The 26,508-nt window shown below is 42.8% G+C and overlaps 2 protein-coding genes across 6 annotated transcripts in view; one reads left to right on the top strand and one right to left on the bottom strand.

Annotated features, from left to right (window-relative positions):
- Window positions 1-25,616, bottom strand: part of RBKS (ribokinase) — a 97,156-nt gene extending 71,540 nt beyond the window's left edge. The window contains exon 1 of one of the 3 annotated variants that reach the window (XM_045012049.1): window positions 25,479-25,616. In XM_045012049.1, the coding sequence (XP_044867984.1) occupies window positions 25,479-25,540 (62 nt within the window). In that variant the 5' untranslated portion in view covers window positions 25,541-25,616. Of the gene's footprint in view, window positions 1-21,475; window positions 23,941-25,478 lie in introns of those variants that run through there. The other 2 variants (XM_045012052.1, XM_045012053.1) reach the window with 2 other exon arrangements.
- Window positions 25,617-25,867: 251 nt separating this feature from the next.
- BABAM2 (BRISC and BRCA1 A complex member 2) overlaps window positions 25,868-26,508 on the top strand; it is a 331,069-nt gene continuing 330,428 nt past the window's right edge. Inside the window, exon 1 of one of the 3 annotated variants that reach the window (XM_045011497.1) lies at window positions 25,868-26,004. Coding sequence is in view for 2 of the 3 variants with exons in the window: in XM_045011498.1 (XP_044867433.1) it covers window positions 26,455-26,501 (47 nt within the window). In the remaining variant the exon portion in view is untranslated. Of the gene's footprint in view, window positions 26,005-26,290; window positions 26,502-26,508 lie in introns of those variants that run through there. The other 2 variants (XM_045011498.1, XM_045011496.1) reach the window with 2 other exon arrangements.

The raw sequence follows: 26,508 nt of genomic DNA on the forward strand, positions 1-26,508 counted from the left end.
AGCATGCTCAGCCAAGTAGATCTGACCACTGGCTGAACATCCTTAACCCTTTCATCTGGAAGAAAGTTGAAATGGGACAGCTCTGTGTTAATGGATCACTCCTAACTACCTGTTGTGAAGGACATGGAAACTGCCTGCAATAGGTTAAATATTGTATTTTTTTTTAGTGTTATTGTGTTGTTTGCTACATGAGTCCAAAGGATTAATTCCTGCAGGAGCTAAAGGCATGTGAGCAGGAAAGCAGATAATAGCTTCTGATGGTCCTATTTACCAATACTTAAAAGACACCGCAGGTGTCATTCATGTTAAGTTTAATCTCTGACCATGCTGAATTCAACCTCTGGCTTGTGACCATATGAATAAATATGAATACCATATGTGGGTAGAGGGGATCCAGGTGAGAAAATGAAACAAAGAACTTTGTGGTGAATAAAAAGTCCCTGAAAGACATGAGAGAGAGAGAGAGACAGACTGAACCTCCAGTTCCCAAAGGTTGGGATGTCTAGGATATACTAGGCCTACTTAAACTTTTAGGCAAGAATCAGATGTGTGTAGACCTTTTATGATGTCAAACCTTCGTTTCTCTTGCCATGTTGTGCTCCTACTGCTATGATTAAACAATACCCTGTTCTGAAGCGAAGGACCAGCTGCTGAATTGCTGCCGAAGACTGAAGCGGCGGTGGTAGAGCTGCAGATCGCAAGGGCAGCTATTTTTATTTTTCCCCTTCCCCCCTTTTTGCTGCTTGGGGCAGCAAAAACCCAGGAGCCGGCCCTGCAGCTCAAGAAGGGCAGACTTGCAGGCAGCCAATCCCTGTTGGGCATGCTGGGCACCCATGGTTGGTACACAGGGTACTGGAGCCATGGGCCTGGTCTAAGAGTGAGAGAATCATGGGATTCAAAACTGAAAGAGTTGAAGGAACAGGGCTCATCATCTATATGAATGCACTTGGAGAGACCAGAGAGGGATCAAAGGTGTACTGAGTCCTGAACTGTGACACCTGTTTCCAAGGAGATGGGAGTGGAAAGACAGGGTGAAGAAGTGGAAGGGTTCCAGCTATTTTAAACAAAAATACATAGATTTAAAAAAAAATAAATCAATCAACGGATGGGTTATGAAGTGTTGAAATAAAGTCAGCATTTACAAGTGATTGCCACCCGGAGGCATGTGACATTCTGCAGTGTTTTCCTATACTGCGAAGAGGGGATAACTGCAAGATCTCAAATACCGTTGTGTAGTTAATGTGGGTGCATGCTGACTTTTAATGGCCACCATTACAATTGACTGCTACTTGCACTAATTCATGTGTCATCAGAACAATGCCTTGTAGGGAACCAAAATATTGATGGCTGTGGAGCTGAGCATGTCTGTGTTTTGCAGCTTTCCAAAGACTCCCGTCATCATAGGTAAGTGCAGGCAACCTTCTAAAGCTATATGTCATTTCATAATGAACAGTCATTTCACTCAACTTTGAAATTAGATTAAGAAAACATGTATCCACTGCTCATTCACTTTCATTCCTGAAGACTTTTCCAGGAGACTGGGATTTATTCTAGATATGATTAGGCTCAACATAAGCTACAATACATTTAAACAAAGGTCTGTAACCACAGCTTCCCAACAGAAGTCAGTTAGTAGCCCTGGTCTCTGAGTTCATGCACACTTTCCAAGAAGCAGACTCCCATATATGTTCTTGATTTAACAGTGAACAGAGCTGTTCTTCTCAGTCACATTGGTGTAAATCAGAAGAAACTCACAATTAAGTCAATAGAACTAAACACATATGAAACCAGGGTAAGTAAGATGAGGATCCAGGCCTCAGTGTTTAAAGCAGCATAGCATAACTAGTGCTTGTGGGAAGCAACCAGCTTGCTTAATATGGGAAGATGGCCTTTGTTGTTGTTGATGAGAATGTGCAACATCTTGACCAAAGATCAAGCTAGAACAGTGAATTACAATTATGCAATTTTACAAATAGTCCAAGTTAATTAGGCAAAAATATTCAGCTAGTTCTAAGTAATTCGCTATAAAAAAATGATTTGGCTTCAAAGAATTATAGCTGATAATTTAGGACACTTCTCCACTTCAATCCTATTATTAAACACATTCACTGTACTGATCCATATATATATAGATCTGGAGGTTTCACTTTTACTGAAACAGGTATTCAATCAAAAGAAACATTGTTCTAATGTAATGCTATTATCTTGTCATTTAATTCTGCAATGATAAGTGAATACTAGATTTTGATTATCATCAGACAATCTTAACATGCAATTCAGGGTTCTGTTATGAACAGGCAATGATGAGTAATCTGTATGATTAAGGAACCATATGAGTTCTTAGGTTATTGATGGTGCCACAAAGAGTACTCATAATACCTTAAAAATGATGAAACAGCTAATGTTACTAAAAAAGTAGGCTAAACAAGTTAATTAGAAAAACTGTTACACCAACTTCCAGAATGGTTATATACAATGTTTTGTAATGCAATTTACAACTTTGACGTAACTTGAAAATATTAAACTAGATAGCAAATGGATTTAAGTGGAAAACTGAACAGCCTACATCTTAGTTTATGGAGCAATTTCTGCTCAATTATGTGAAGAATAAATGCTATATATTGCACAGCAATTACATACTGAAACTTTACATGCTACAGATAACAATGTCCAGTTCTGACATATTTCCCCATTCAATAAATGAAAAATAAAACTGTAAAATATATAACACGTGTTTTGCAATAATTATATTATTTTACATTTATGGAGCACCAAGATCCCGAAATGCTTTACACACAACAAGTAGAGGAATCAGTTAACTTACCACTGAAATACAATCTGTTCTTGGACAAGATGCAGCAGGTGTTTAATAGTGTACAAGAACAATTCAGTTTTGGACAGGAAGTGAAGAATACCATATCGAATTGAAACTTCAGAGGATTTAGTTAGGCAGAATGAAAGTACATAAATTAGAATTTCTCTTCTACTATGTAAGGTTCCATGAGGTCTTAAAGGGTATGAATGGTTAGCATTAAACAAAAAAAAAAAAACGTCTCAGGAAAGATGGTATTGCAAACAGTACAGAGCCCCTCAATACCTTGCTGGGGGCACTGGTTCAACACTCTCTCATAGGGAAAAGTTCTACCTGTTGAGTCATTAATGCCACTTTCCATGATATTCTAGATTTTCTTTGAAGAGCTTCCATCCAAATAGTGGTGAGACCATAACCAAAGATGGAAAGACTAAGGAGTGGGGGGTGGAGGGGAAGCCATGCTTGCATAAATCAGTTTTTAAATTAATCAATCTGTAAGGTTTTACTTCTAAATAAAGCTTGAAAATTAATTTGCTAATGTCTGCTCAGGGCTTTTAATGTGTAAAGGAATACAAGTGCTACATATATACATACACACACATATATATATATATATATATTTATACATATACACACATACACACATTTTACTTTTAAAATTACATGTTCTTAATAGCAGAGGGGTAGCTGTGTTAGTCTGGATCTGTAAAAAGCGACAAAGAGTCCTGTGGCACCTTATAGACTAACAGACGTATTGGAGCAGAAGCTTTTGTGGGTGAATAACCACTTCGTTAGACGCACGTGATGGAAATTTCCAGAGGCTAGTTCAATCAGGGAGGATGAGGCCCTCTTCTAGCAGTTGAGGTGTGAACACCAAGGGAGGAGAAACTGGTTTTGTAGTTGGCTAGCCATTCACAGTCTTTGTTTAATCCTGAACTGATGGTGTCAAATTTGCAAATGAACTGAAGTTCAGCAGTTTCTTTTTGGAGTCTGGTCCTGAAGTTTTCTTGCTGCAGGATGGCTACCTTTAAATCTGCTATTGTGTGTCCAGAGAGGCTGAAGTGTTCTCCTACAGGTTTTTGTATATTGCCATTCCTAATATCTGACTTGTTCCTAATATCTAACCTCGTTATCTCTAGACTGATTCTTGCCTGCATATTTATACCTACCTCTGGAAATTTCCACCACATGCGTCTGACGAAGTGGGTATTCACCCACAAAAGCTCGTGCTCCAATACGTCTGTTAGTCTATAAGGTGCCACAGGACTCTGTCGCTTTTTACATGTTCTTAATAGGCAATTTAGAGGGGAACAAGAGAATTTTCATGTCCACTTAGATACATCATTATTTAAAGTGAACACCAATTACACTATAAGACAAAAAAAATCCAAGCGTTCTTCTTGAACCACAAAGTGAGTCGAATTTGACATAGCTAGTCATCTGGCATGCTGTGATTCTTGCTTATTTTGCCAAACATTGTTTTCTGATATCTTCACTCTGCTTCTTTCTGTTTGTTGTAATTACTTACTGTCTGTGATGTTATACTTCATATGTACGTATTTTGGGGCAGGGACTGCCATGCTACTTTATTATACATTTGTACAGTGCCTAGCACAATGGGATCTTGGTCTCTAGGTGCTACCTCAATACAGATAATAACAGAATGCAGAAATGCTGCATGCAAAATTACAGTACTAAAACATATGGGCTAGAATCTGGCTCTGTTCCCTCTGAGTCACTCTTTCAGTGCAAAGGGGAAAACAACTGGCTGTTATCTCCCCTGCTTGGAATTCCCCAATATTGCGAAGTCCCATGTGGGTTCAGAGACAGTGTAACGAGTGCCTATCCAGCTCCCATAACCACTGGACCCCATTAGGCTAAGCACTATACAAACACATAGTTGAAAAGTGGTGAAAAACCCCCACCACTTAAGTCATTTAAAATTGAGCTAGTCAAAATGCTAGAGAAAACAATCCTGCATCAGCTGGAATTTAGACAAAAATATAACAATTCTTTTCAATATCTGATTTCAACGATCTACTTATATTCTAATTCATTTTCATGGAGCTGCATCTCCATGATATGTGGAGAGAATGGCTTGTGGGATTAAGAATGGATTAGGGGAAACTGTCACTTGTATATCCCTGATTTCAAACCAGTCCAGGTCACTAGTGACTAAAAGTTACTATTATAGCCAGTTGCAAAATGCAGAAAAAAAAATCATCAAAAGTCTTGGAATTTTTCCATTTCCATTAACAATTTCAAATTTTCTAAAGATTTTGACCACTCTAAAAACTGTCTAAAATATAGGGGTGGGGGGAATCCAAATAAATTCCAAACAGTTCTAGATATCTGATGGCTGTTTGCTGACTTCCAGTCAATTTACAGCAGACAGTTATATGCATCTCAAAACCACCACCGAAACTGGAACTTGGCAAAGAAGCCAATGAATAAAGGGACTGTGAAGACTCATTGGAGTGCCTTTCCCACCCACATCTCTAGCAGTTTACATTTTTTAAATAGATGGGCACAGCACTGATGATGTCATTTTCTGTGGAATGTGTAAGTGCTGTAAATTCTAGGCTGTAAGGAAATTAAAAATATAATATGAATCTATCTTCAAACATTTAAGACTCAGAAAACATTCCATCATTCTTACCGAACATCTGCCCTGTATTTAAAAAGACTATGGAAATTTTCAAAATTACCACTCTCTAACTTGATTTCCCTCCCACGTTGTTCTTCCTTGATGTCTCTCTCGATTACATTATTTTTGGAACTGCAATTGTATATTTTTTTTTAGGAGATTTGATTGCAATGTTGGCACAGAACACTTTTTAGATTTCTTCAGTTTGTCCAGTGTTGAAGAAGACTGCTTATACATTTAGAAGAATATTATACTATGATAAAATATCAGTTACTTAAATTAAAAATTCTCATAGCCCACCCCAAAGCTGACTTTTGGGGCCTTGATGATAGATCAGGGTAAGCAAGACATATGTGGACATAAAACCGTTCTATAATATTGTGAGAAGGGATTGAATAATAAAATCATTTAACAAAGTGGAAACAATGTGGTCTAGTGGTTAGGCCAGGGAGGTCTGCAAGTCAGGACTCCTGGGTTCTATTCTTCTCTACTATTGCCACGCTTCATGACTTGCCTAAATCACTGAAATGCTCTGTGCCTCGGTTTCATTATTATAAAACAAGTACAATATTTATCTATCACATAGAAGTGTTGTGAAGCTTCATTTGTTAATATGTTCCATCTGAGGCTCTCAAAAAGGGTTATAGAAATTTCATTTACTGAAGGGGAAACTAATATACTTGTGTGTTCAATTAAATACTTTATGGTAGCAATGGGATGCGAGGTGTATTCTCCCTGCTTCCAACCTCCAACTCTCTAAAATCAGGGCTGGAACTCAGTATATGGTTAAATAGCTACATCTTTTTAAGCGGTTACCATAGAAAATTTCCCCTTTAATCTACAATCAACCTTGTGTGGCAGGAATACAAGTGCTTCTAGAGACAAGGGGTGAAGGACTAGGAAATCTATCCATAAACAATAATAGCCTAAGAAACAATCATAAAACACTTGCCAAACAATGTTAAGTGTCTCATGATGGAAATCTTTATACACTACTTTGTTCCTGGTGAGTATATTGAGAATGCAGCATAGTGTTCATTTAGCATAATTTGGAGTGAAGCAAAAATCTTGTAGGGGGTTCAGCATATACATCTGAAGCTGCCAAGGCCCAGTCAAAATAATCTGATGTAAATAACTTAAGAATATAAGAATGCTTTATTAATGTTACAATCTATACTAACAAAATCTAAATGTTGTTACTATCTAGTCACACTTCAGAAAACTAAAGATTAGGAGGAGGAAACATAGTCATCACAAATATTTCCCCCAATGAGTTGTTCTGAAATTACGCACCCCAAGACAAGAATTCTGATAGGTGTGAAACATTTCATTAGGTTCAGCTGTAAAGTGCTTCTTAAAGAAAGGACATACAGGCTGCAAATTACTAGTACCACCAGAACAACCTTCAGTCTAGGCTTCACTCAGCCAACATGTCACCAGGATAATGAACATATTCAAGTATAGTGTATCAAAATCCCAATATCTTCACTAGATCAGAGTCATTATTTTGAAACAAGCCCATCTCTGACTCTAATAATAGAATTACAAATCCACTGAGGAAGGCAGTCTCTGGAGAACAGCAATTATTAAAGATGGTCTCTCAAAGTATAGGGCCCTGGAATAATTTCATTCCACACTCCAGAACATACCCAATGGGATATTTTTTGGTGAGAGAATACTATGATAAAAATCTACTCATCCTCTGCAACAAGTAGGAAGCTTTCCTAGGTGAATACCTTTCACTTTTTAATTATCTGAGCTTTTATGCCTTCTGAAATCTACTGACAGACAGCCCCAGTGCCTCAGCTGGTGCCCAGGATTTTTCCAAGCTATAGCAGAAAGAAAACTGACTAGAGTCTTGATCATTTTCACTGTCTCTGTGGCAGTGCAACTGAAAAGAAATAGGTCAGTTTCATTCTACAGCTGCTGCTTGGGAAAGCTATGAGCAACAGTGAAGGAATGCACTGGTGCTGTTCTGGGAAGGAGGAAGCTGGCTTTCATTTCTCTGTAGCTGTGGGTACAAAAGACTCTTGGTTTCTCACATGGGCATTGACCCTGGTCAGTGCCACCCCCTCCCTATCTTTCATGTCAGTCTTGGACTAATAGATTTAGTCCTTCACTTAGTAGGTATCTGGTAAAACTATGAAGGACTATGTACGTATGCATGGACAGTGGTGGCGGTAGGCAGGAAAATGCAGTACTGAGAGAGTGAAAGATTTTTGGGGAGATCAGAGGTAGGAGAAAAAAACCCAAAATATATAGGAGGAGGTAGAGAATAAAATGCAGAAATAGAGAAAGATAAGAAGTGGAGATAGATAAGAGGCAAGTGACACCAAAGGCAACTCAGGAAATGATACACCATGATCTATTACAGAAAAGATAAGGAAAAAAATGTGGATTGAAGCCAGAAAGGGAAAGAAGGTATAATAGAAGATGTAGTAAGTTACATATACAAATATTAAATAGTAGTATATATATTGTGTGGATGCAGCCCATGCGGGCAGCACGCAGAACCCCCTGACCCCTCTGCCTAGGAGCTGGACACGCCGGCTGCTTCTGGGAGCCACCTGAGGTAAGCACTGCCCAGCCGGAGCCTGCACGCTGAACCCCCTCTTGACCCCAACCCCCTGCCCCAGGTCAGACCCTCCCCCGCACCCAAATTCCCTCCCAGAGCCAATACCCCATGTCCCCTCCTGCACTTCAACCCCCTGCCCCCACCCTGAGCCCGCTCCTGCACCCCAAATCCCCAGCCCCACCCCAGAGTCCACACCCCCTCCTGCACCCCAACCTCCTGTCCCAGCCTAGAGCCCCCTCCTGCAACCTGAACCCCTCATTTCTGGCCCCACCCCGAAGCCTGCACCTACAGCCAGAGTCCTCTCTCCCTCCCGCACCACAAGCCCCTGCCCACAGAAAGTGAGGGAGGGTTGGGGAGAGGGAGCGATGGAGGGAGGGGGGATGGAGTGAGTGAGGGCGGGGCCTCAGATAAGGGGCAGGACAGGGGCGGGACTTTGGGGAAGGGGCAGGGCACAGGTGTTTGGTTTTGTGCGATTAGAAAGTTGGCAACCCTATAAATAAGTTGAGCACCACTGTGCTAGAGGGAGACATGATAACAAGCATTGAGGGACAGGTCCAGGTTCACAGGTGACAGAAAAAAGGAAGTCTGAAAGCAGAAGGCTGTGTCTGAGGACACAGAACCAACCTACTCTGGGTCAATAATACCTTTTTTCACAATAAGCTTCCAGAAGGCTCTCTTTATTCTGTAAAATACCCTCACCCCTTTGTTTAGGCAACATATTGGTAAAGAACCCTGTTCTAGTTCTGTCTGTGCACATAATACATCATATATTAGGTTAGAATGGAAACAGTAGATGTCAAATTGAAAAAGCTTACTGTGTGTGACAGCGAGGGGGGGGGCGGGGCGCTAACAATTAGGGCTCTCCTCCCCATTTTTATTTTTAAAAAATTCCTTGTTAGTAAACTTCTTCTATGGAAAGAACAGCTCAGACAATTCCTAAAGGCAATGTCACATATATGCCTGTCCAGAATGTTTTTACACACACATTTGTTACCATCAATTCTATAAGATTTTTTTACTGCAGCTTCTGATTTGTGCCAGCAGCAGCTCCTTACCGTCATGACTACTAAAATTCACCAAATGCTAGTAAAGATATTTATGTCCATAGATGGATCTAGGAAGAGAATTATTTCCATTACTGGTAGATGCAGTAAGTAATTTGTAAACAAGACAGAAGGGAACTATTCACCATAATATTCCACATCTCATAAAGAAGAAAAATACAATGTTCTCAGTATTTAGTGTTATATCTCAAATACAATAGATTTTCATTGTGTCAGCAATGTCCTATGGACATTTTAACAAGCGGTTACCATAGAAAATTTCCCCTTTAATCTACAATCAACCTTGTGTGGCAGGAATACAAGTGCTTCTAGAGACAAGGGGTGAAGGACTAGGAAATCTATCCATAAACAATAATAGCCTAAGAAACAATCATAAAACACTTGCCAAACAATGTTAAGTGTCTCATGATGGAACTCTTTATACACTACTTTGTTCCTGGTGAGTATATTGAGAATGCAGCATAGTGTTCATTTAGCATAATTTGGAGTGAAGCAAAAATCTTGTAGGGGGTTCAGCATATACATCTGAAGCTGCCAAGGCCCAGTCAAAATAATTTGATGTAAATAACTTAAGAATGTAAGAATGTAAGAGCTGCCATACTGGGTCAGAGCATAGTCCATCTTGCCCAATATCCCATATTTCAGAGTTGCCAATATCAGAGCTTCCAGTGTAGTGTACAGAACACAGCAATTATGGAATGATCTAGCCATCTTACACTCCTAGCTTCTGGTAGTCAGAGGGACAGGATTACCCTGTGTGTGTGGTTATCCCCCTGACCATCTTGGCTAACAACCATCAATGGACCTATCCAGGGGCGGCTCTAGACATTTTGCCGCCTCAAGCACGGAGGTCCGCTGAAGCCGCGGGACCAGCAGACCCTCCGTAGGCATGCCTGCGGGAGGTCCACCGAAGCCGCGGGACCAGTGGACCCTCCACAGGCAAGCCGCCGAAGGCACCCTCCCTGCCACCCTAGCGGCGACCGGCAGAGCGCCCCCCGCAGCTTGCCGCCCCAAGCATGCGCTTGGAGAGCTGGTGCCTGGAGCCGCCCCTGGACCTATCCTTCCATGAATATATCCAGTTCTTTTTTGAACTAGTTATACTTTTGGCCATCACAATATCCCATACCAATGAGTTCCACAGCTTAATTGCGCATTGTGTGAAAAAGTACTTCCTTTTGTTTGTACTTCCGCTGCCTATTAATTCCATCAGGCGACGTGTTTTTTGTGTTGTTGGAAAGGATAAACAGCTGTTTATTCATTTTTTCCACACCATTCATGATTTTATGGACCTCTATCAGCCCCCACCACCAGTCATCTCTTTTCTAAGATGAACAACCCGTATCTTTTTAGTCTCTTCTCATATGGAAGGCGTTCCATGCCCATGGTCATCTTTGTTGCCCTTCTCTGAAATTTTTGCAGTTCCACTATTACCTTTTTGAGATGGGACAACCAGAACTGGACACAATATTCAAAGAGTATTCGTAGATTTATATAGTGGCACTATGAGATGATATGTCTTATATTTTATCACTTTCCTAATAGTTCCTAACATACTCTTAGCCTTTTTGATCACTGCTGTGCATTGAGTGGAAGTTTTCAGAGAATCATCCACGGTGATTCCAAGATCTCTTTCTCGTAGAATAACAGTTAATTTAGAACCTATAATTGTATATGTATAGTTGGGATTAATTTGTACAATGTGCATTCCTTTGCACTTATCAATGTTGAATTTCATCTGCCATTTTGTCGCCTAGTCACTCACTGTTGTGAGATCTGTAACTCCTCACAGTCTGCTTTGGACTGAACTACCTTGAATAATTTTGTATCATCTGCAAACTATGCCACTTTACTGTCCACTCTCTTTTCCAGATCATTAATGAATACGTTGACCAGCACAGGTCCTAGTTCAGATCCTTGGTGGACTCCGTTGATCATGTCTCTCCATTGTGAAAACTGAACATTTGTGGATAAGAGTGATCCAGTTGATATAGTGCCTAGGATTTTCAGAAAGGCTTTGACATCACAGGTAGTGAGATCATCTCAACCCTCCCTTCCATTTGGTGCCTCCTCCCCCAATGCCTTAGGCATAGTCACCTACATATCACTGTTGTGTGTTGCAGCTCCCTGCATCTGCACAGTGATCTAGAAATTCTGTGCAATCAGAAGGAAACAACAGTACTTCGGTAGCAGATGAGATTATATAAAACACACCAGTGTATAGACCGTTATGTTAGAATGGTATGCTTCAAGCAGCAGAAATGAACAAACACTCTTAACTTGTGATGCTGTTAACCAAGGAAAAGAAACAGTTGTTTGGATGAAAATGTATTTGATGGATCTTGATGTTTTGGTCCCCCCTTACTAACTTCCCATTTTCTTCAACCGAAGACACTGATCTGCGGGCTGTTGTGAACCTTAATAGCTTTATAACGCTAGTCCCCACCTGGAATCAACAACAAGCATTCTCTTCTTTGACTGCCCCATTTCAGTCCTGCATACAGAAGGCCAAATTCAGCTTCCACTGATTTCAGGGGGAGCAGGATTGAGCCCGTAGTCATTAGTCCTAATGGTTCTTTGATAAAAGTTGTAAGCACACCTTTATTTCACTCTAATGACCCCAATCCCCTTCTGTGCAAATGGACAACATTATGTGGTGTTCCCCCCACCCCCCTTCAAATTCACCAGTCCAAGTTATTTAGGGTACGTCTACACTACGGGACTATTCCGAATTTGCATAAACCGGTTTTGTAAAACAGATTGTATAAAATCGAGTGCGCGCGGCCACACTAAACACATTAAATCGGTGGTGTGCGTCCACGGTCCGAGGCTAGCGTCGATTTCTGGAGCATTGCACTGTGGGTAGCTATTCTGTAGCTATCCTATAGTTCCCGCAGCCTCCCCCGCCCCTTGGAATTTCCAGGTTGAGATCCCAGTGCCTGATGGGGCAAAAATCATTGTCGCGGGTGGTTCTGGGTAAATGTCGTCAGTCACTCCTTCCTCTGGGAAAGCAACGGCAGACAAGCATTTCGCGGCTTTTTTCCCTGGATTGCCCTGGCAGATGCCATAGCATGGCAATCATGGAGCCTGTTTTGCCTTTTGTCACTGTCACCGTATGTGTACTAGATGCCGCTGACAGAGGCGATTCAGCAGCGCTACACAGCAGCATGCTTTTGCTTTTGCATGACAGCAGAGATGGTTATCAGCCATACTGTACCATCTACCAATCCATAAATTGGTAAAAAGATGAGCATGGTTACCAGTCGTTTTGCACCATTTGCTGCTGTCATAAGTACCCCTGGCTGCTCTTAGCCAGGGGCGCAAAAGCCAAAATTGGGAATGACTCCCAGAGTCAATCCCTCCTTTTTGGTATCTAAAAATAGAATCAGTCCTGTCTAGAATTTGGACAAGTGTATTAGAGAACCACTGTATCATAGAACCAGAGAGCACAGCTGCTCTGTGTCAGATCCAGCAGAAATAATGAGCTGTATGCTATTCACAGGGGGTGCTCCTGCAACAACCCCACCTGTTGATTCCATTCTTCCCCCAGCCTTCCTGGGCTACCGTAGCATTGTCCCCCCACTTGTGTGATGAAGTAATAAAGAATGCAGGAAGAAGACACAGTGACTTGTTAGTGAGAAATGAGTGGAAGGCAGCCTCCAGCTGCTATGAGAGTCCAGACAGGACAGTAAGGAGTGTGGAGGAGAGGAGCCCAGCATCCCTCTGCTAGTCCAGGGGCAATTGAATCTTTTCTTTACACATGAAGGGTGGGGCCTGATGGAGCTCAGCCCCCTGTTGCTATGATGACGATGGTTATCAGCCATACTGTACCATCTACCAGGAAAAATTAGGACCAGGCGCCCTTCATTGACCTCACTGATGCTAGTACGCATGGTTACCAGTCCTTTTGCACTGCCCCATATGCCAATAGGCTGATGATGACGATGGGTATCAGTCTTATTGTACCATCAGCCACCCATAGCGGGGCGGGGGAGCAAGGATATTGGCGTTGAGTGCTGCAGCATCGTGTCTATCTGCAGCATTCAGTAAAGATAGGGTGACATGTAAAAGAGTCAAGAGAGGATTGTTTTCCCTTTCACTTCTGGGGGTGGGGGGGTGCGTAAATTGCCGAGCTATGCCCTGACCCACCGCTGACACTGTGTTTGACCCTAGAAGCATTTGGAGCTCAGCCAAGAATGCAAATACTTTCGGAGACTGCAGGAACTGTGGGATAGCTTGAGTCCTCCAGTCCATGAGCGTCCATTTGATCCTTTGGCTTTCCGTTACGTTTGTCACGCAGCAGTGCGCTGAGCCCCTGCTATGGTGTCTGTCTGGAGATTTTTTAAAAATGATTTTGAATTTCATCTTCTGTAACGGAGCGCTGATAGAACAGATTTGCCTGCCCTTACAGCGATCACATCCGCATGGTCCATGCGGGAGCTCTTTCTTTATTTTGATTTTTAACTGCATTGCCACACGTGCTGATCTGAGCTCCACGCTAGGCAAACAGGAAATATTCAAAAGTTCGCGGGGCTTTTCCTGTCTACCTGGCCACTGCATCCGAGTTCAGATTGCTGTCCAGAGCGGTCAGTGGTGCACTGTGGGATACCGCTCGGAGGCCAATACCGTCGATTTGCGGCCACACTAACCCTAATCCGATATGGTAATACCGATATTAGCGCTACTCCTCTCGTTAGGGAGGAGTACAGAAACCGGTTTAAAGAGCCCTTTATACCGATATAAAGGGCCTCTTAGTGTGGACGGGTTTGGCGTTAAATCGGTTTAATGCTCCTAAAACCGGTTTAAACGCGTAGTGTAGACCAGGCCTTAGAAAGAGACTGCATGAGAGTTCAGGTTTTTGTGTGTGGAATTAACTATAATCAAAATCCATAAATAATAATAAAAAGGTAAATCTTTATTTTCCATTTCCAGGATCAAAACTCCTTACCTTTCATATAAAACCTTAAACTGAACTCCACAACTTCTGTATTCAAATCTCCTTTACCTATTTGGCTTTAAGACTGCTGCATTATTTCAGGAAAGAAATGAATTACACCTCAAACTCACAATTTCAAGTGTATGTTTTTCATCTACAGTAGTAGCAGTAGCTGTGACATTTAATTGTGGATTTTCAATTAGCTAATTTACTTTCAATATTAGATGGCAGAAAACAGCCTCGGCTGCGACCAAGCTAGCAGAAAATACAGATACCTCACAAGGTTAAAGACACAAAAGAGATTGAGCTCCTGATAGTTGACAAGTAGGGCACCAATGAAATAGAGATGAAAGGAGCAATACGCGTGCTGGAATGTTTTATGTTTCTGGGGGTAAAGCAGGATATTTTACAGTATATTTGTTTAGCATTGACTTCCTTAAAAGGAAAAAAACAACAGTGTGACTGGAAAATTGTGATGTTCTAAGCCAAGACATTACAGAAGTGGTTCTGTGTAATATAGAGCATACTGGGATAATGTACTGTGTCAGACATAAATGTGCTCTCTCATCACGTGAGGAGCAAGACAGAATGACTGATGTTCTTTTCCTTTTTTTTTTTTAATGCAACTTATCACCTGCTAGAATCAAAAGGCTTCCTAATTCATTTATTCCATTGCCCCATGTGAACTCTCTTGAGAATTAAGCAATAGTTTCCCAACCTCACGTGGACTATGTTTAAAAGCTTGGTAAACACAAACTTTCTCTCACAAACTATAATTTTGAATTGTGAACACACACAGGAAGGGTATAATCCTCCAGTGATGACATCATAGTCATTTCCATGGCAGTAGGCTATTATCACAAACATAGGTTTCTAGTGACCTCATTTTACTAGAAAGGAGGGAAATCTGGGTGGAATGGGAAGTCATAGTTAGAGGTGCAGTTGACCCACTAGATGTTCTCCATCTCCAAGGCACAGTGGCATTATGATTTTTAATTATATAGGTTCATGAGTGTCAATGATTCTATATAAGGGTGGGCAAAGTATGGCCCACTGGTCACATCCAGCCTGTCAGACCATTTAATCTGGCCCTCGGCTCCCGCCAGGAAGTGGGGTCTGGGGATTACCCTGCTCCTGTGCTCCCTGGAGCGGGGTCGGGGGCTTGTCCCACTCCGCACAGCTCCCAGGAAACAGGAGCCAGAGGGGGTCATGCTGGCTATGTAGTAAGCGCAGGCGCGGCCAGGTGGCTCTGCGTGCTGCCCTGTCTGCCAATGGGAGCTGCAGAGGTGTTGCCTGCAGATGGGGCAGTGTCTCCTGGCTGCACCTCGCAGCCGGAGGGGGGGGACATGCTTCTGGGAGCTGCTTGCAGTAAGCATCGCCTGGAGCCTGCTCCCGAGCCCCCGCCATGCCCCAATCCCCTGCCACAGCCCTGATCCCCATCCCGCCCTCCAAACCCATTGGTCCCAGCCCAGAGCACCCTCCTACACCCCAAACCCCACATCCCCATCCCCAGCCAGAGCCCTCCCCAGTGCCCCAACAGCCTGCCCTAGCCCTGATCCCCGATTCCCCTCCCACCCTCCGTCCCAGCCCAAAGCACCCTCCTGCACCCCAAACCCTGCATTCCCAGCCCCACCCCAGAGCCCTCACCTCCCCATCCCCCTGCCCCAGCTCTGATCCCCCTCCTGCACCCCAACCCCTTTATTCCCTGCCCCACCCCAGAGCGCTCACCCCTCCCGCACCCTGAACTCATTTCTGGCCCCACCCCAGAACCTGCACCCCCAGCCACACCCCTCCTGCACTCCTACCCCCAATTTCATGAGCATTCATGATCCGCCATACAATTTCCATACCCTGATGTGGCCCTCAGGCCAAAAAGTTTGCCCACACGTTCTATATAATAAATTCACTGTGCCAAACAGACATTAGGTCTCTGCCCTGAAGGGCTAAAAGGCTAACTGCATGAGTATTAACAAAGAACTGGGAATGGCTATTATAGCTGGAATCCTTCATGGAACAAGTAAGTTTTTAAGGAATGGGAGGAAGGGAACTGTATTTCAGGCATATGGCAACACAAAGCAAGGTACAGTATAACTTCAGAAGTTGGAACTTGATCCTGCAGAGTACTGAGCATTCTGGCCCCAATCCAGCCAAACACATAAGCATGTGCTTAACTTTCAGCCCTTGAGTAGTCCCATAGGAGTTGGCGAGATTACTCAAGGGTTGAAAAATTATAAGTTGTGTTTAAGTGCTTTGCTGCAGTGCTTGGTACCTTGCAGGATCAAGCCCTAGGTGAAAGAGAGACTTCTGAGCAGAGCATAGGGAGTGGAGGAATGCTGGAGGAGATAATGATCTTACATTTAAGTAGAGCCTTTTATCTTGAAGGATCCCAAAGCTATTTACAAACTAGATATACAAATCTATAAACGGGGATGATGTAACCCCCCACTAAAATACAGCCACCTCTGGGATGGTAGGCAGCAGTTTGATAATGCACAGGCACACTACACAACAGTTCAAGACAAGAAGTGAAGACACCATACCTAAATGAAAAGGCAGGGGAAATTTTAGTTAAATGAAGTCTGATAAGTGGCGTCCTGTTGGACTTCTGCATTAAAAGATAGTGTACAGATAGTTTCATCTTTACATTTCCTTCAGTCTGTTATAATATGTGACAGATATGGCAATTTCCTGAAACATCTTTAGAAAACCTTATTGAAATAAGTTTAAGTATCTTTGGAGTCCATTGTATTAAACACAAATGCTATGTATTATTATAGGCCTGGGTGATCAAAAGAGTACACTGAATAATGTGGCAGACAAGAATGCTCTTTTGGACAATATGTGTGAAGTGGATTTACTGGAAAATGTGTAGGGGGGAGGTGAATGCAAATTCCTTCCTCCTGGTTATGCAAAAATCCAGCCTTTTGAAGCTATGCCCTGAGGAAGGGACCATTGTCTACTTATTACTGTTTCGGAGTCTGAAAATCAAAAACCCAAGCTGTACAAAGAAACAGGCTGATCTGCCCAGTCGGTGTGTTTGTTCTGAGTTGAGACTGTTATGAACTTGTAACCACAGGAAGATCTCTGCATGGGGGTTGAAGAACTGACTCCTACCAGAGCCCCTGTTGGAATGGTGGGGGATGATCTCTGCTGAGCTAGTAACATGCATATACATTTTAAAATTTGTTTTTAATATTTTTTTTTCTGTAATGCTTTCACGTTACGAATAGAAGTGTTTAAACCCACAGCCGACACGCGGTCCAATTAGCACACAGCTGTGGCTCAGCTGTGTGCTAAAGGCCACCGGGCTGCCTGGGGTCTGGGTTCCCGGCTGCCTGGCTGCCCAGTGTGGCGGGGTCCAAGGCTGCTCCTGCAGGGGGATCCAGGGCTGCCGCCCGACCCCACAGGACCCAGGGACGATCCCATGGGGTTGGGGTTGGAGCTGCCGGCTGGCCCTGCGTGGTTGGGGCTGCCGCCCGGCTGCCCTACAAGCCAGCTGGGTCCAGGGTGGGGCTTGCCACCCGGCTCCACACAGTGGGGTCCAGGGTTTCTGCTGCCCAGCCCCCCATCCAGGGCTCCACTCCTGGCCCCACTCTGTGGAGGGATCTTTGGGCAAGACGTGCTGGGCATAAGGGTTTGTAGGGGGCAGTTGCGGGGGGTGGGTGGGTGCATGCGTGCTCTGGTTCTCATTCTGCAGCCCAGGTAACACATTGTTGGCCGCACATGGGGCCCACAATGATAAATAGGTTGAGTACCACTGGCTTTGACAGAGCTGTGTGGTAACTTATAACTGTGGGCAATTACACTGTCTAGAGAGAGAGCGCTAAGTGCAGATGCTGGCCTGTCTAGTTTGCTGGGAATAACACAGTGTAGACCAGGACTATGCCCTCATGCAAAAAACCCAGTCGGGAGGGAGAGAGATACGGGTATGAGAGGCGAGGGCTAAAGCCTAAAAGTGGGTGCTCTTGCTGGATCACGGAGGGGGAATATAAGTGCAATTGCCTTGAATTGTGACACAACCTTCAGATACCTATTTTAAAAACAAACAACAAAAGTAAATGTTACTAGTAAGAGCCAGGGACAACATTTGCAAGTATTGAGCAGGTTTCTTGAATACTATCAATGCTCCTTAGTTAATATCCGTACCATCTCCTGTTTTACCAGACAACAGCTTCTCTTAGACAGTGAGTGTTGATCATGATAAATGGTGCAGAACTTTTCTACTGTGGGTAACAGTAATAGCTTAGGTCACTAATCACATTTAAAGTGTTCAAGAATTGTACGTGCAAGGAACACTGCCTCCCCTCACCCCCGCCCCCATCCCTACCCCAAGTTCCATTACATAGGATTCCATCTCATTGGTCACCCTTCATTCCTTCAAGAGTCCCAAGTCACATCATTCTTCCTTACAGCCAAGAAAGGACTCCGCTGGAGCTCATCAGTGCCATTTTGAGATCTGCCATAGGAGTCATTGCAGAACACACAACACAGAGGCTACATGCTGCACTACTGAATACCCAGGCCTTGCTGGGTCAGAGAGAACAAGACATACAAAGAGTCAACAAGGTTCTGAAATCAAGCCCAGGTCTCTCATTACTACATAAATAATAATAATAAAAAAAACCCCTCAGACAACACATTCTCTCATGCCTTACTAACTTCTCTGGATCCAACAGAATAATTCCCGCAGCTGTACTACACTTGTACTCCTTCACAATTGTGCTTTCCTCCTGCTGCAGGCAACAGCAGTTTGAAGCTAACAAGAATTAGGTGCCACTGCTGTGGAGATTGAGGAGGATTTTCTCTTTGCTGCTAGGAGCATGTGGGTAAAAGCAGAAAAATAATAAAACCAGGAAAGGATGTTATGAACATGCATGTGTGTGAGCTTGTGGAAATGTGCACACATGGAAAAGACATGCATGGAAACTAAGAAGAAGAAGAGAAAAGGAAAAAAAAAGTCCATTTGAAAGAAGAGAGGAAGGAAATATTTTTCTCTGTCCCATAAAGAAAGTGAAATTAAAGAGGTATTACATTATTTACCTTTATTTTTATTTATTTAGTTTACAATTTTTACCAAGAACATAACTTAGGAACAGGAATTTCCATACCAGAACTGGCCGACAAACCATTTACTCAATATCCTGTCTGGCAGTGGCCAATTTTGGAGCTTTAAGAGAAAGGTGTAAAACCCTCCAGGATGCATATCAGTGGCACTCCCTCAATTTACACTGCAGGGAATTTGGCCTTTTATTGGCAATACAAACTATGTAAGTAAGTATTTCCAAAGTTTAGAGGGGACAGAAGACTCATGCGTCTGTCAAAAACAAACAGAATACATCCACCATCTGTCAAATAAAATAAGGCTTCACAGTGTGCTTGGGGGTTAATCCCATATATGCATTTGTCACTACTGTTCATTCTGATCTGGGGACAGGCTGCTCTGTAGCTTGATGCTCTCTCTGCCATCTCTTTACATTTCTTCCAGAGTCAGTCAGCCAGCTTGTTATAATAATTAATAATAATAGTGGTTACAGCAGGGGGCTGGGAGCCAGGACTCCTAGTTTCAGTTCCCAGCTCCAAGTGAGACTGTACAGACTGGAGTGAGGGGGCGGGCAACATCTATAGGATTTTTTTTTCTTCAAATTTTGAACATCTAACAAAAAAACATGGTTCATTTTTGGGCTGTGGTCTCATTCTCTCAAATTAAAATGAAATATTGTTGCCGCAGAGATAATCTAAAGGGATTTATCTGCATTCTGCATTTGCTGTTTTGGACCATTGTACTAAAGTTTCTTGTATTTACTCTAAGTGTTTTTAGTGTTCTGACTCTCATTGGGCTTATATGTTTACTATCTTGCCCTTATAATATAAATTAAAATGCTTCTGCCATCACCAATCTGGGAATGTGAGCCAGAATAAAAACTTCAAAATTCAAGTAAAATGTCTAATATTTAAATATTATGGATTGTATCTGTTTTGATACCTAGATCTGATCCATACAGAATAATGCTGGTCTTGTTTTCCACTATTACAGTCTGCTTTTGCTTATGAAGTGTTGATTGTGATTGTGCCCACAAATATGTTCTGTTCTTGGTCTCACTAGAAGCCGGAAGAGTGTGGTTTACTGCATATATGTATGTGAGTTTCTTTTGATTATCCTAAAGTAATTGTGGAAAACCCATGTTCTGCCATTGCAGGGCTATGTGACAGTGAGAACAGAATTTCTATCAAAAGCAGTCTTGAAAGGCAGGTGGCCTGGTGGTTAAAACCTTTCAAAAAATATGCATGTGCACTATCATTTCTAGTGAATTTGATGGTATTTAAATCTAATTTTAGAAGCAATATTTGAAATGGCACTCTTCCTTTTTCTTCTCACTCACTACTTGCGGAAACTGGTCTAGCAGATTTCAGTTTGTACACCGCTGTAAAGGCCCATCTTTCTTTCTTTTTTGTTTGTTTGTTTTTAATTGCTAGACCACTGTATGCAGCAAAGTATTGAATGGTTGTTGCTATAGCCTGGTGAATCTGGCATCCATATGTATAATGGCAGCTTCAAGCATATGCATTTGATATTTTTTGTAACTTTGTCTCAAAGACACAGAATTGTTTATTCCTTCAAGCCTGCCATCCTTAAGGTTAAGTGTTCAGACAAAAGATTGAATTACATTGCTATGAATCATAGAATAGCATTTTATAGCTTAGGCAATTCTCAACAAGATTCTCCTCTAGAAAAGTAAGATAGACTTCAAGTCTCAGTGGTGAATAAGTCTTTAATTAAATGCAACGTCTCAAAAATGTGTCTCTCTTGATCTCCTTAAGAGTGTCCCTAACTTGGGCTATGCTACATCAGCTTCTGATTTAATTTTTTCAACATGTTCCAAATAGGTGGCAGACAAATAACTTTTGATCACTGCCTTCAGTATTCTGTCCTCACTAGTAAACCAGCATACATTGGGGAGACCTCAAAAATAGCTCTCAATAACCAGTGAATGTTTGAAGTTGCCATCATTCTTTGGGACTGTGACCGGGTGCCCAGACAGGCTGCACAGAGAATGCCATACTCAGGGCAGACTGCAAGAAATAGGGCAGACAATCCCCCAAACTGGTTCTTTATTCTATAATTAGATCAATCAAGCCAGTAACAAAAGAAATTCTGCAGTACCACACTAGTTAACCAGAAGCCAAACAGTCCCCTTTAGGCATTCCACCCCTTGGTGTCCATTTGGGCAAACAGGTCAAATAGTGATAGGTTACTAAAAACCCTATTCACCATATTTAGAATTCTACCATTCCCAAAGGATCAGACACTTCCCCTCGGGTCAATATATATTTCAGATATTACTCAAATATCACTCTGTCAGCCAATCCTTAGTAAACTAACTAAAGATTTATTAATAAGAGAAAATAAGAGAATTATTAAATGGTTAAGGAATCATATACATACAAGTGATTTTCAGTGTTCTTACATCAGGATCATAGCAGTGATGTTATATCTGCTGGCTTGTAAAAGTCTCTCTGGAACCATCTCAAAAGGTCAGAATCCAAATGCTGTTTAGATGTAAAGTCGGATAGAGAGTCTTTCCATACATTTCCCCAGGTATTCCAAATAACTACTTGGAAGATCTCAATCCCATAGGTTAAACTTTCCCTGTTTGAAGTTCAGCAGACTAGAGATGAAAGGATCAGGCCCCAGGTTTCACTTTTATAGCTGAAGCGGGCTAGTCAGTGTTTTGAGAACAGCATGTGACTGAGGATTCTTCTTTGTTGAGCACACACTGTCCCATCACTGTGAAGTTAATATTCTATTTATTAAGTATCAGAGAGGTAGCTGTGTTAGTCTGGATCTGTAAAAGCAGCAAAGAGTCCTTTCGAAAGCTCATGCTCCAATACGTCTGTTAGTCTATAAGGTGCCACAGGACTCTTTGCTGATTCTATTTATTATGCATACACAGGTAATCGAGTTACACTTATTAACATAAGGCAACTGCCGGTTATACATTATATCATGGATAGATAAACTGAAGACAATATATGCAATATTGTTAATTTCACCCAGCGTCTCACATCTTTGATCTTAAGGTTGACTGAAAACAGTTGCATACATAATATAAAGGCAATTAAGACATGAAAAGGAATTAACATCTACAAGCTAATTTGGTTACATTGTTAAATGTCTAATAGTATACATGTAAACAAAGAATAATACACTTAGTATTTATCCTTGGTTTCTATTGCTACAAATGAATCGGTTAATGATTGCTGGTCTAGTTCATCTCTTTGAAATTTACATACCAGTGAATTGTCCTGATACAATTGTAATGCCTCTTGTTAAGTGATTATGGGTCAGACACAGGTCAGCTGGGTTGCCAGAGACACAGAGACTTAAATATCTTTCAACACAAACTCTAATTTTTCAAGATAGGATTTTTTAATACAGAAGATCTAGAATATAAAGCACAGGTTGCTGCGTTGCATGGCATCAACCACAACACGAGCATCTTGTGTAAGCATGACCAGCACTATGTATTATTTTGCTATCTAAATTCAAACTGAGGGCTTGTCTATGCAGAAAATTATTTTAGAATAAAATAGGTTGTGAATTTAATCAGGAATACTATTCCTGATTCACTCCAGAATAAGAGCATCTAAATGGGGAGTTAATCAGGAATAGTATTCCAGATTAAATATTTCAGAATAGCTATTCCAGTTCATTTCCCTGTTTACACAAAATCTAACAGGTTTTGATTTGATATCCACAACTCTCACAAAGCTATTATTCCCCACATGATAACACCAGTTTTCCCTGATCCTGTTTTTATTTCCAGATGGTACACCAGCAAAGAGAGTACAAGGTTTCCTATCTTCCACAAATCTGATGCACGCTGATTTAGCTCAGATACAAATTCATCACTGGATCCATCAGCAAGCACAGTAATACATCTTGCTTTCTGTATGCATTTTTGAGACACCTCCCTCAGAGACTTTGCCCACATAAAGTCTTCCTCAGCATGGGTATTAATGTAATTTGATACAAGATTAAAGTAATTTTTGGCCTGCAAATGTAGAGCATTTCAAAATTGCAGAGACTTAGAAAAGGGGTGTTTTTTCAATCAAGTTGGCTTACAAACTCAATTGAAAACCCCACTTGCCCCCAATGTAGACACAGTTCAAGTGGAGTTTCAAACAAGTTAAGCTAGCTCAACTGAGCTACCTTTATTGCAGCCTTCCACATTAGTGTTTAAAAAAAAAAAAAAAAAAGTTTACATATAAGGCCCAAGGCCCGGTGTACCAAAGACCAAAATGGGTAGGTTTTTCCAAATCATATTAGTTAAATCAAGTTAGCTTAACACAAGTGAAAAACCCTCCAATGCCTATTAATGTGCAGGCTAATATGTTTTAACCCATCAGCTATAAAAGGTCCAGCTAACATGACTTCAAATGTGTTATCCTATGTGTTTTAACAAGGGCCAAGCTTTAATCACATTAAACTAATACAGTTGAAACACACACTCTTTTTTCCAATCATGACAGGGCCTAAGACTGTAACTATATTTAACAATTGTGACAGTTGTGTTATATATGTGACAAACTTTTGCATCTCCTGGTATTGCATTTTACAGAACTAACAACAGGAACTTTTTGTGGATAAAGTGCCACATTTTCTATTTTAGTACTTCAAAATCTGTTGGAGAATTCATGTACATGTAGGGATCAATTCTAAAAGGGCTTACCCCTGCTTATAAGAGGACTATCTTTCTCAGAAAGCTTCTTATGCTTTCTACAAATTACACAAAACACTTAATCTTCCTGACACAAAACCCATGGACAGTTTTTCATGAATTCTGGAATGGGTGTCTGGGTCTATGTTTTGCACATTCCATATTCTTCCGAGCCATGTATTTTATACTTTCTTGACCAGCAACTTTAGTATTATCCCATGCTGATAGGTTGGTTTGAGGTGTGTGTGTGTGTGTGCGCGCGTGCGTACACACGTACCAGAAAACTCAGTAGGGTCAGTTCATGTGTTCCAGACATTTTTCGAGTTTTATTTTAATCAACCAAGTCTGCTTATACATAGTTTTAAAATGTGTGTTTAAAATAGTGCGCAAGTCAACTGATTTGCAAGTTAGCTGCGGCTGACAGGGCCAGGGCACTTTAAATTTGTATTTGCAGTGTTGCCAACTCATGCGATTTTACTGCAAGTCTTGCAATATTTGGTATTTTTCATAAAACCCCCACTGTGGCAATCAAGAGATTTCATGAGAATCTTAGCCTTCATATCTTTTTTAAAAGGAGGTTTTTAACCTTTGTAAAAAAGCTTGAAAACATGACCTAAAGGCTCAAAAACCAGAAGGCAAAAAACCAAGAACCAAACTTTTTAAAAAAAATGCTCATGTTTCTTCAATACTTGAGGTTGGCAATTCTATATTTGTGAGTATGTAAAAATGCGAGAGGCCATCTCCCACCTTAAAATCAAATCAAATGTGTTTCACAGGAACAACAACTAATCCTACTATAAAAAAAAACAGGAGTACTTGTGGCACCTTAAAGACTAACAAATTTATTTTAGCATGAGCTTTCGTGAGCTAAAGCTCACTTTTTACCATAGAGCTTATTCTGGTTAGCATATTAAACTCTCTCTTGCTTATGTGATAGAGAAAATCACCTTTGAACTAGCTACAGATTTGTTTGCACACTTTATTTACTCTCTTCAGATCAAATCAAACTGTCCTGGTACACTTGCCTGGATCTAAGAAAGGGGTCACAGACTACTATGTCTGAGTGAAAAATTTAATTTGCATTTCTGGCAAAGAGAACTTTGAACAGTCTGAGTACAGCTGGAAACCCAAGACTCAATCTTCCCTGTCCTCAAGTTACCACAGGCGTCTGATCAAAGCGCTAGCGGACAATGCATTCAAACAGAGGGTCAGCCGCAGGCATTCCTCTCAGTGCACGTCTCCCTAGATCTACACTCTTCTTCTCTCAAAGCATTACTTGTATGGCTGACATCAGCTAGAACCAACCCTCTAATTGGCAGCTCGGTTACATTGTTCTGCTCAGCCTTGTCTCCTTTCCCGCTACACCCGAAGCAGGTCTTTGCTTCACTCCCATTCATCCCCTCCAGCCACCCTCCCTTCTGACTGGTAGCTCAGTGCTGCTCTCCTGATGACACTCGGCCTGTTCCTCCCCATTCGTCCACGCTCAGTAGGTAGGAAGCCTGACACTGGTTTTACTAGCACAGGCTCGTGGGGCGAGAGGATTTTCCCAGCCCAGAGTGATCTGTGGTTTAGAGCCAGAGCCCCCGGGTTCTCTTGCAGCCTCTGCCCCACTGTGTGACCCTCCCCATCCCTGTGCCTCAGTCTAGGCCCCCGGGTAATGGGGGCGGGGTGGTGCTGCCCAGGATGGGGGCGGGGCTGGGGCACCAGCGAGCGCCTCCACGTACTAACCTGACCAGGTCGGTCATGCAGGATCCCACCACCACCACCTCAGCCGCGCCAGCAGCTGCCATAGCCCGGAGGCGCAGGGACAGGCCCTGGGACGCTGCGCTAGGCTCACCGGCGGGGCTTCCGGCCTGTAAACTTTGACCCCCTGCAGCCCGGGCAGCCACTTCCGGAGCTCCGCTGGTTGCCATGGGGGGGTCCTTCGGCCAGCCTGACGGGGTTGCTCCTGTCAAATGCCTGATTGCAGTGCCGCCCCCCCCAATGTCTCTCTCCTTCCTCGCCCTGTGGGTCACCCCCTCCACTCTCTCCTCTCCCTCTTGGCTGCGGCCCCCGCTACTGGGAGACGGGGACATTCTTTCAGGCATGTGTGGGGCCCCCTACAGTTACGTGCCCCCCCCCCGTTCTCCCGGTAACTGCGGGCCGGGAGCGCGCACGCCGCAGACAGGGGGCGCGCCCGTTAGATTGTGCAGGGATAAGGCGCGTGCCCGCGGCCGAGGCTAAGGCTTTTTCTACTGCCCCGTAGTGGCTGCAGGTACCTGGAGACAGCGCGGGGGAGGGGCCAGAGGGAGCAGCGCCCCCAGCAGGCTAGGGTGGGGGAGGGGGTAATTGCGGGGGTCTCCTCCCGGGTCTCTCTCGCTCTGGGGGCGTGGCGTAGATATGGAGGGGAGCTAGGGGAGGGGCTTCCCCATGCAGTATGAGGGGCCCTGCTATAGGTTATGCTCCCCCCATCCCCCACCCAACGTGGGTGCAGGAGGGGTCCCAACATAGTGGATGCCTCTCCTCACCGTTGGCACGAGGGATCCTGCTAGGAGGCCTCTCCCCACGGCGGTGGTGCGAGGGGTCCCAGTGTGGAATAGGTTTGCTACTGGACTGAAGTGGTTCCTGCCGTGGGGTGCATTGGTCTAATCTCAGGTGTGGCCTGTGATGACAACAGGTCTCAATACGTGACACACCATCCTGATCCCAGCTGCTTGTGGTGGTGATGGTGGTGATGATGAGTCTCCATATTCAACACTTGAGCCTGAAGAGGTGCCTG

The sequence above is a fragment of the Mauremys mutica genome, chromosome 3 (genome assembly GCF_020497125.1).
Source record: "Mauremys mutica isolate MM-2020 ecotype Southern chromosome 3, ASM2049712v1, whole genome shotgun sequence".
NCBI lineage: Eukaryota > Metazoa > Chordata > Testudines > Geoemydidae > Mauremys > Mauremys mutica.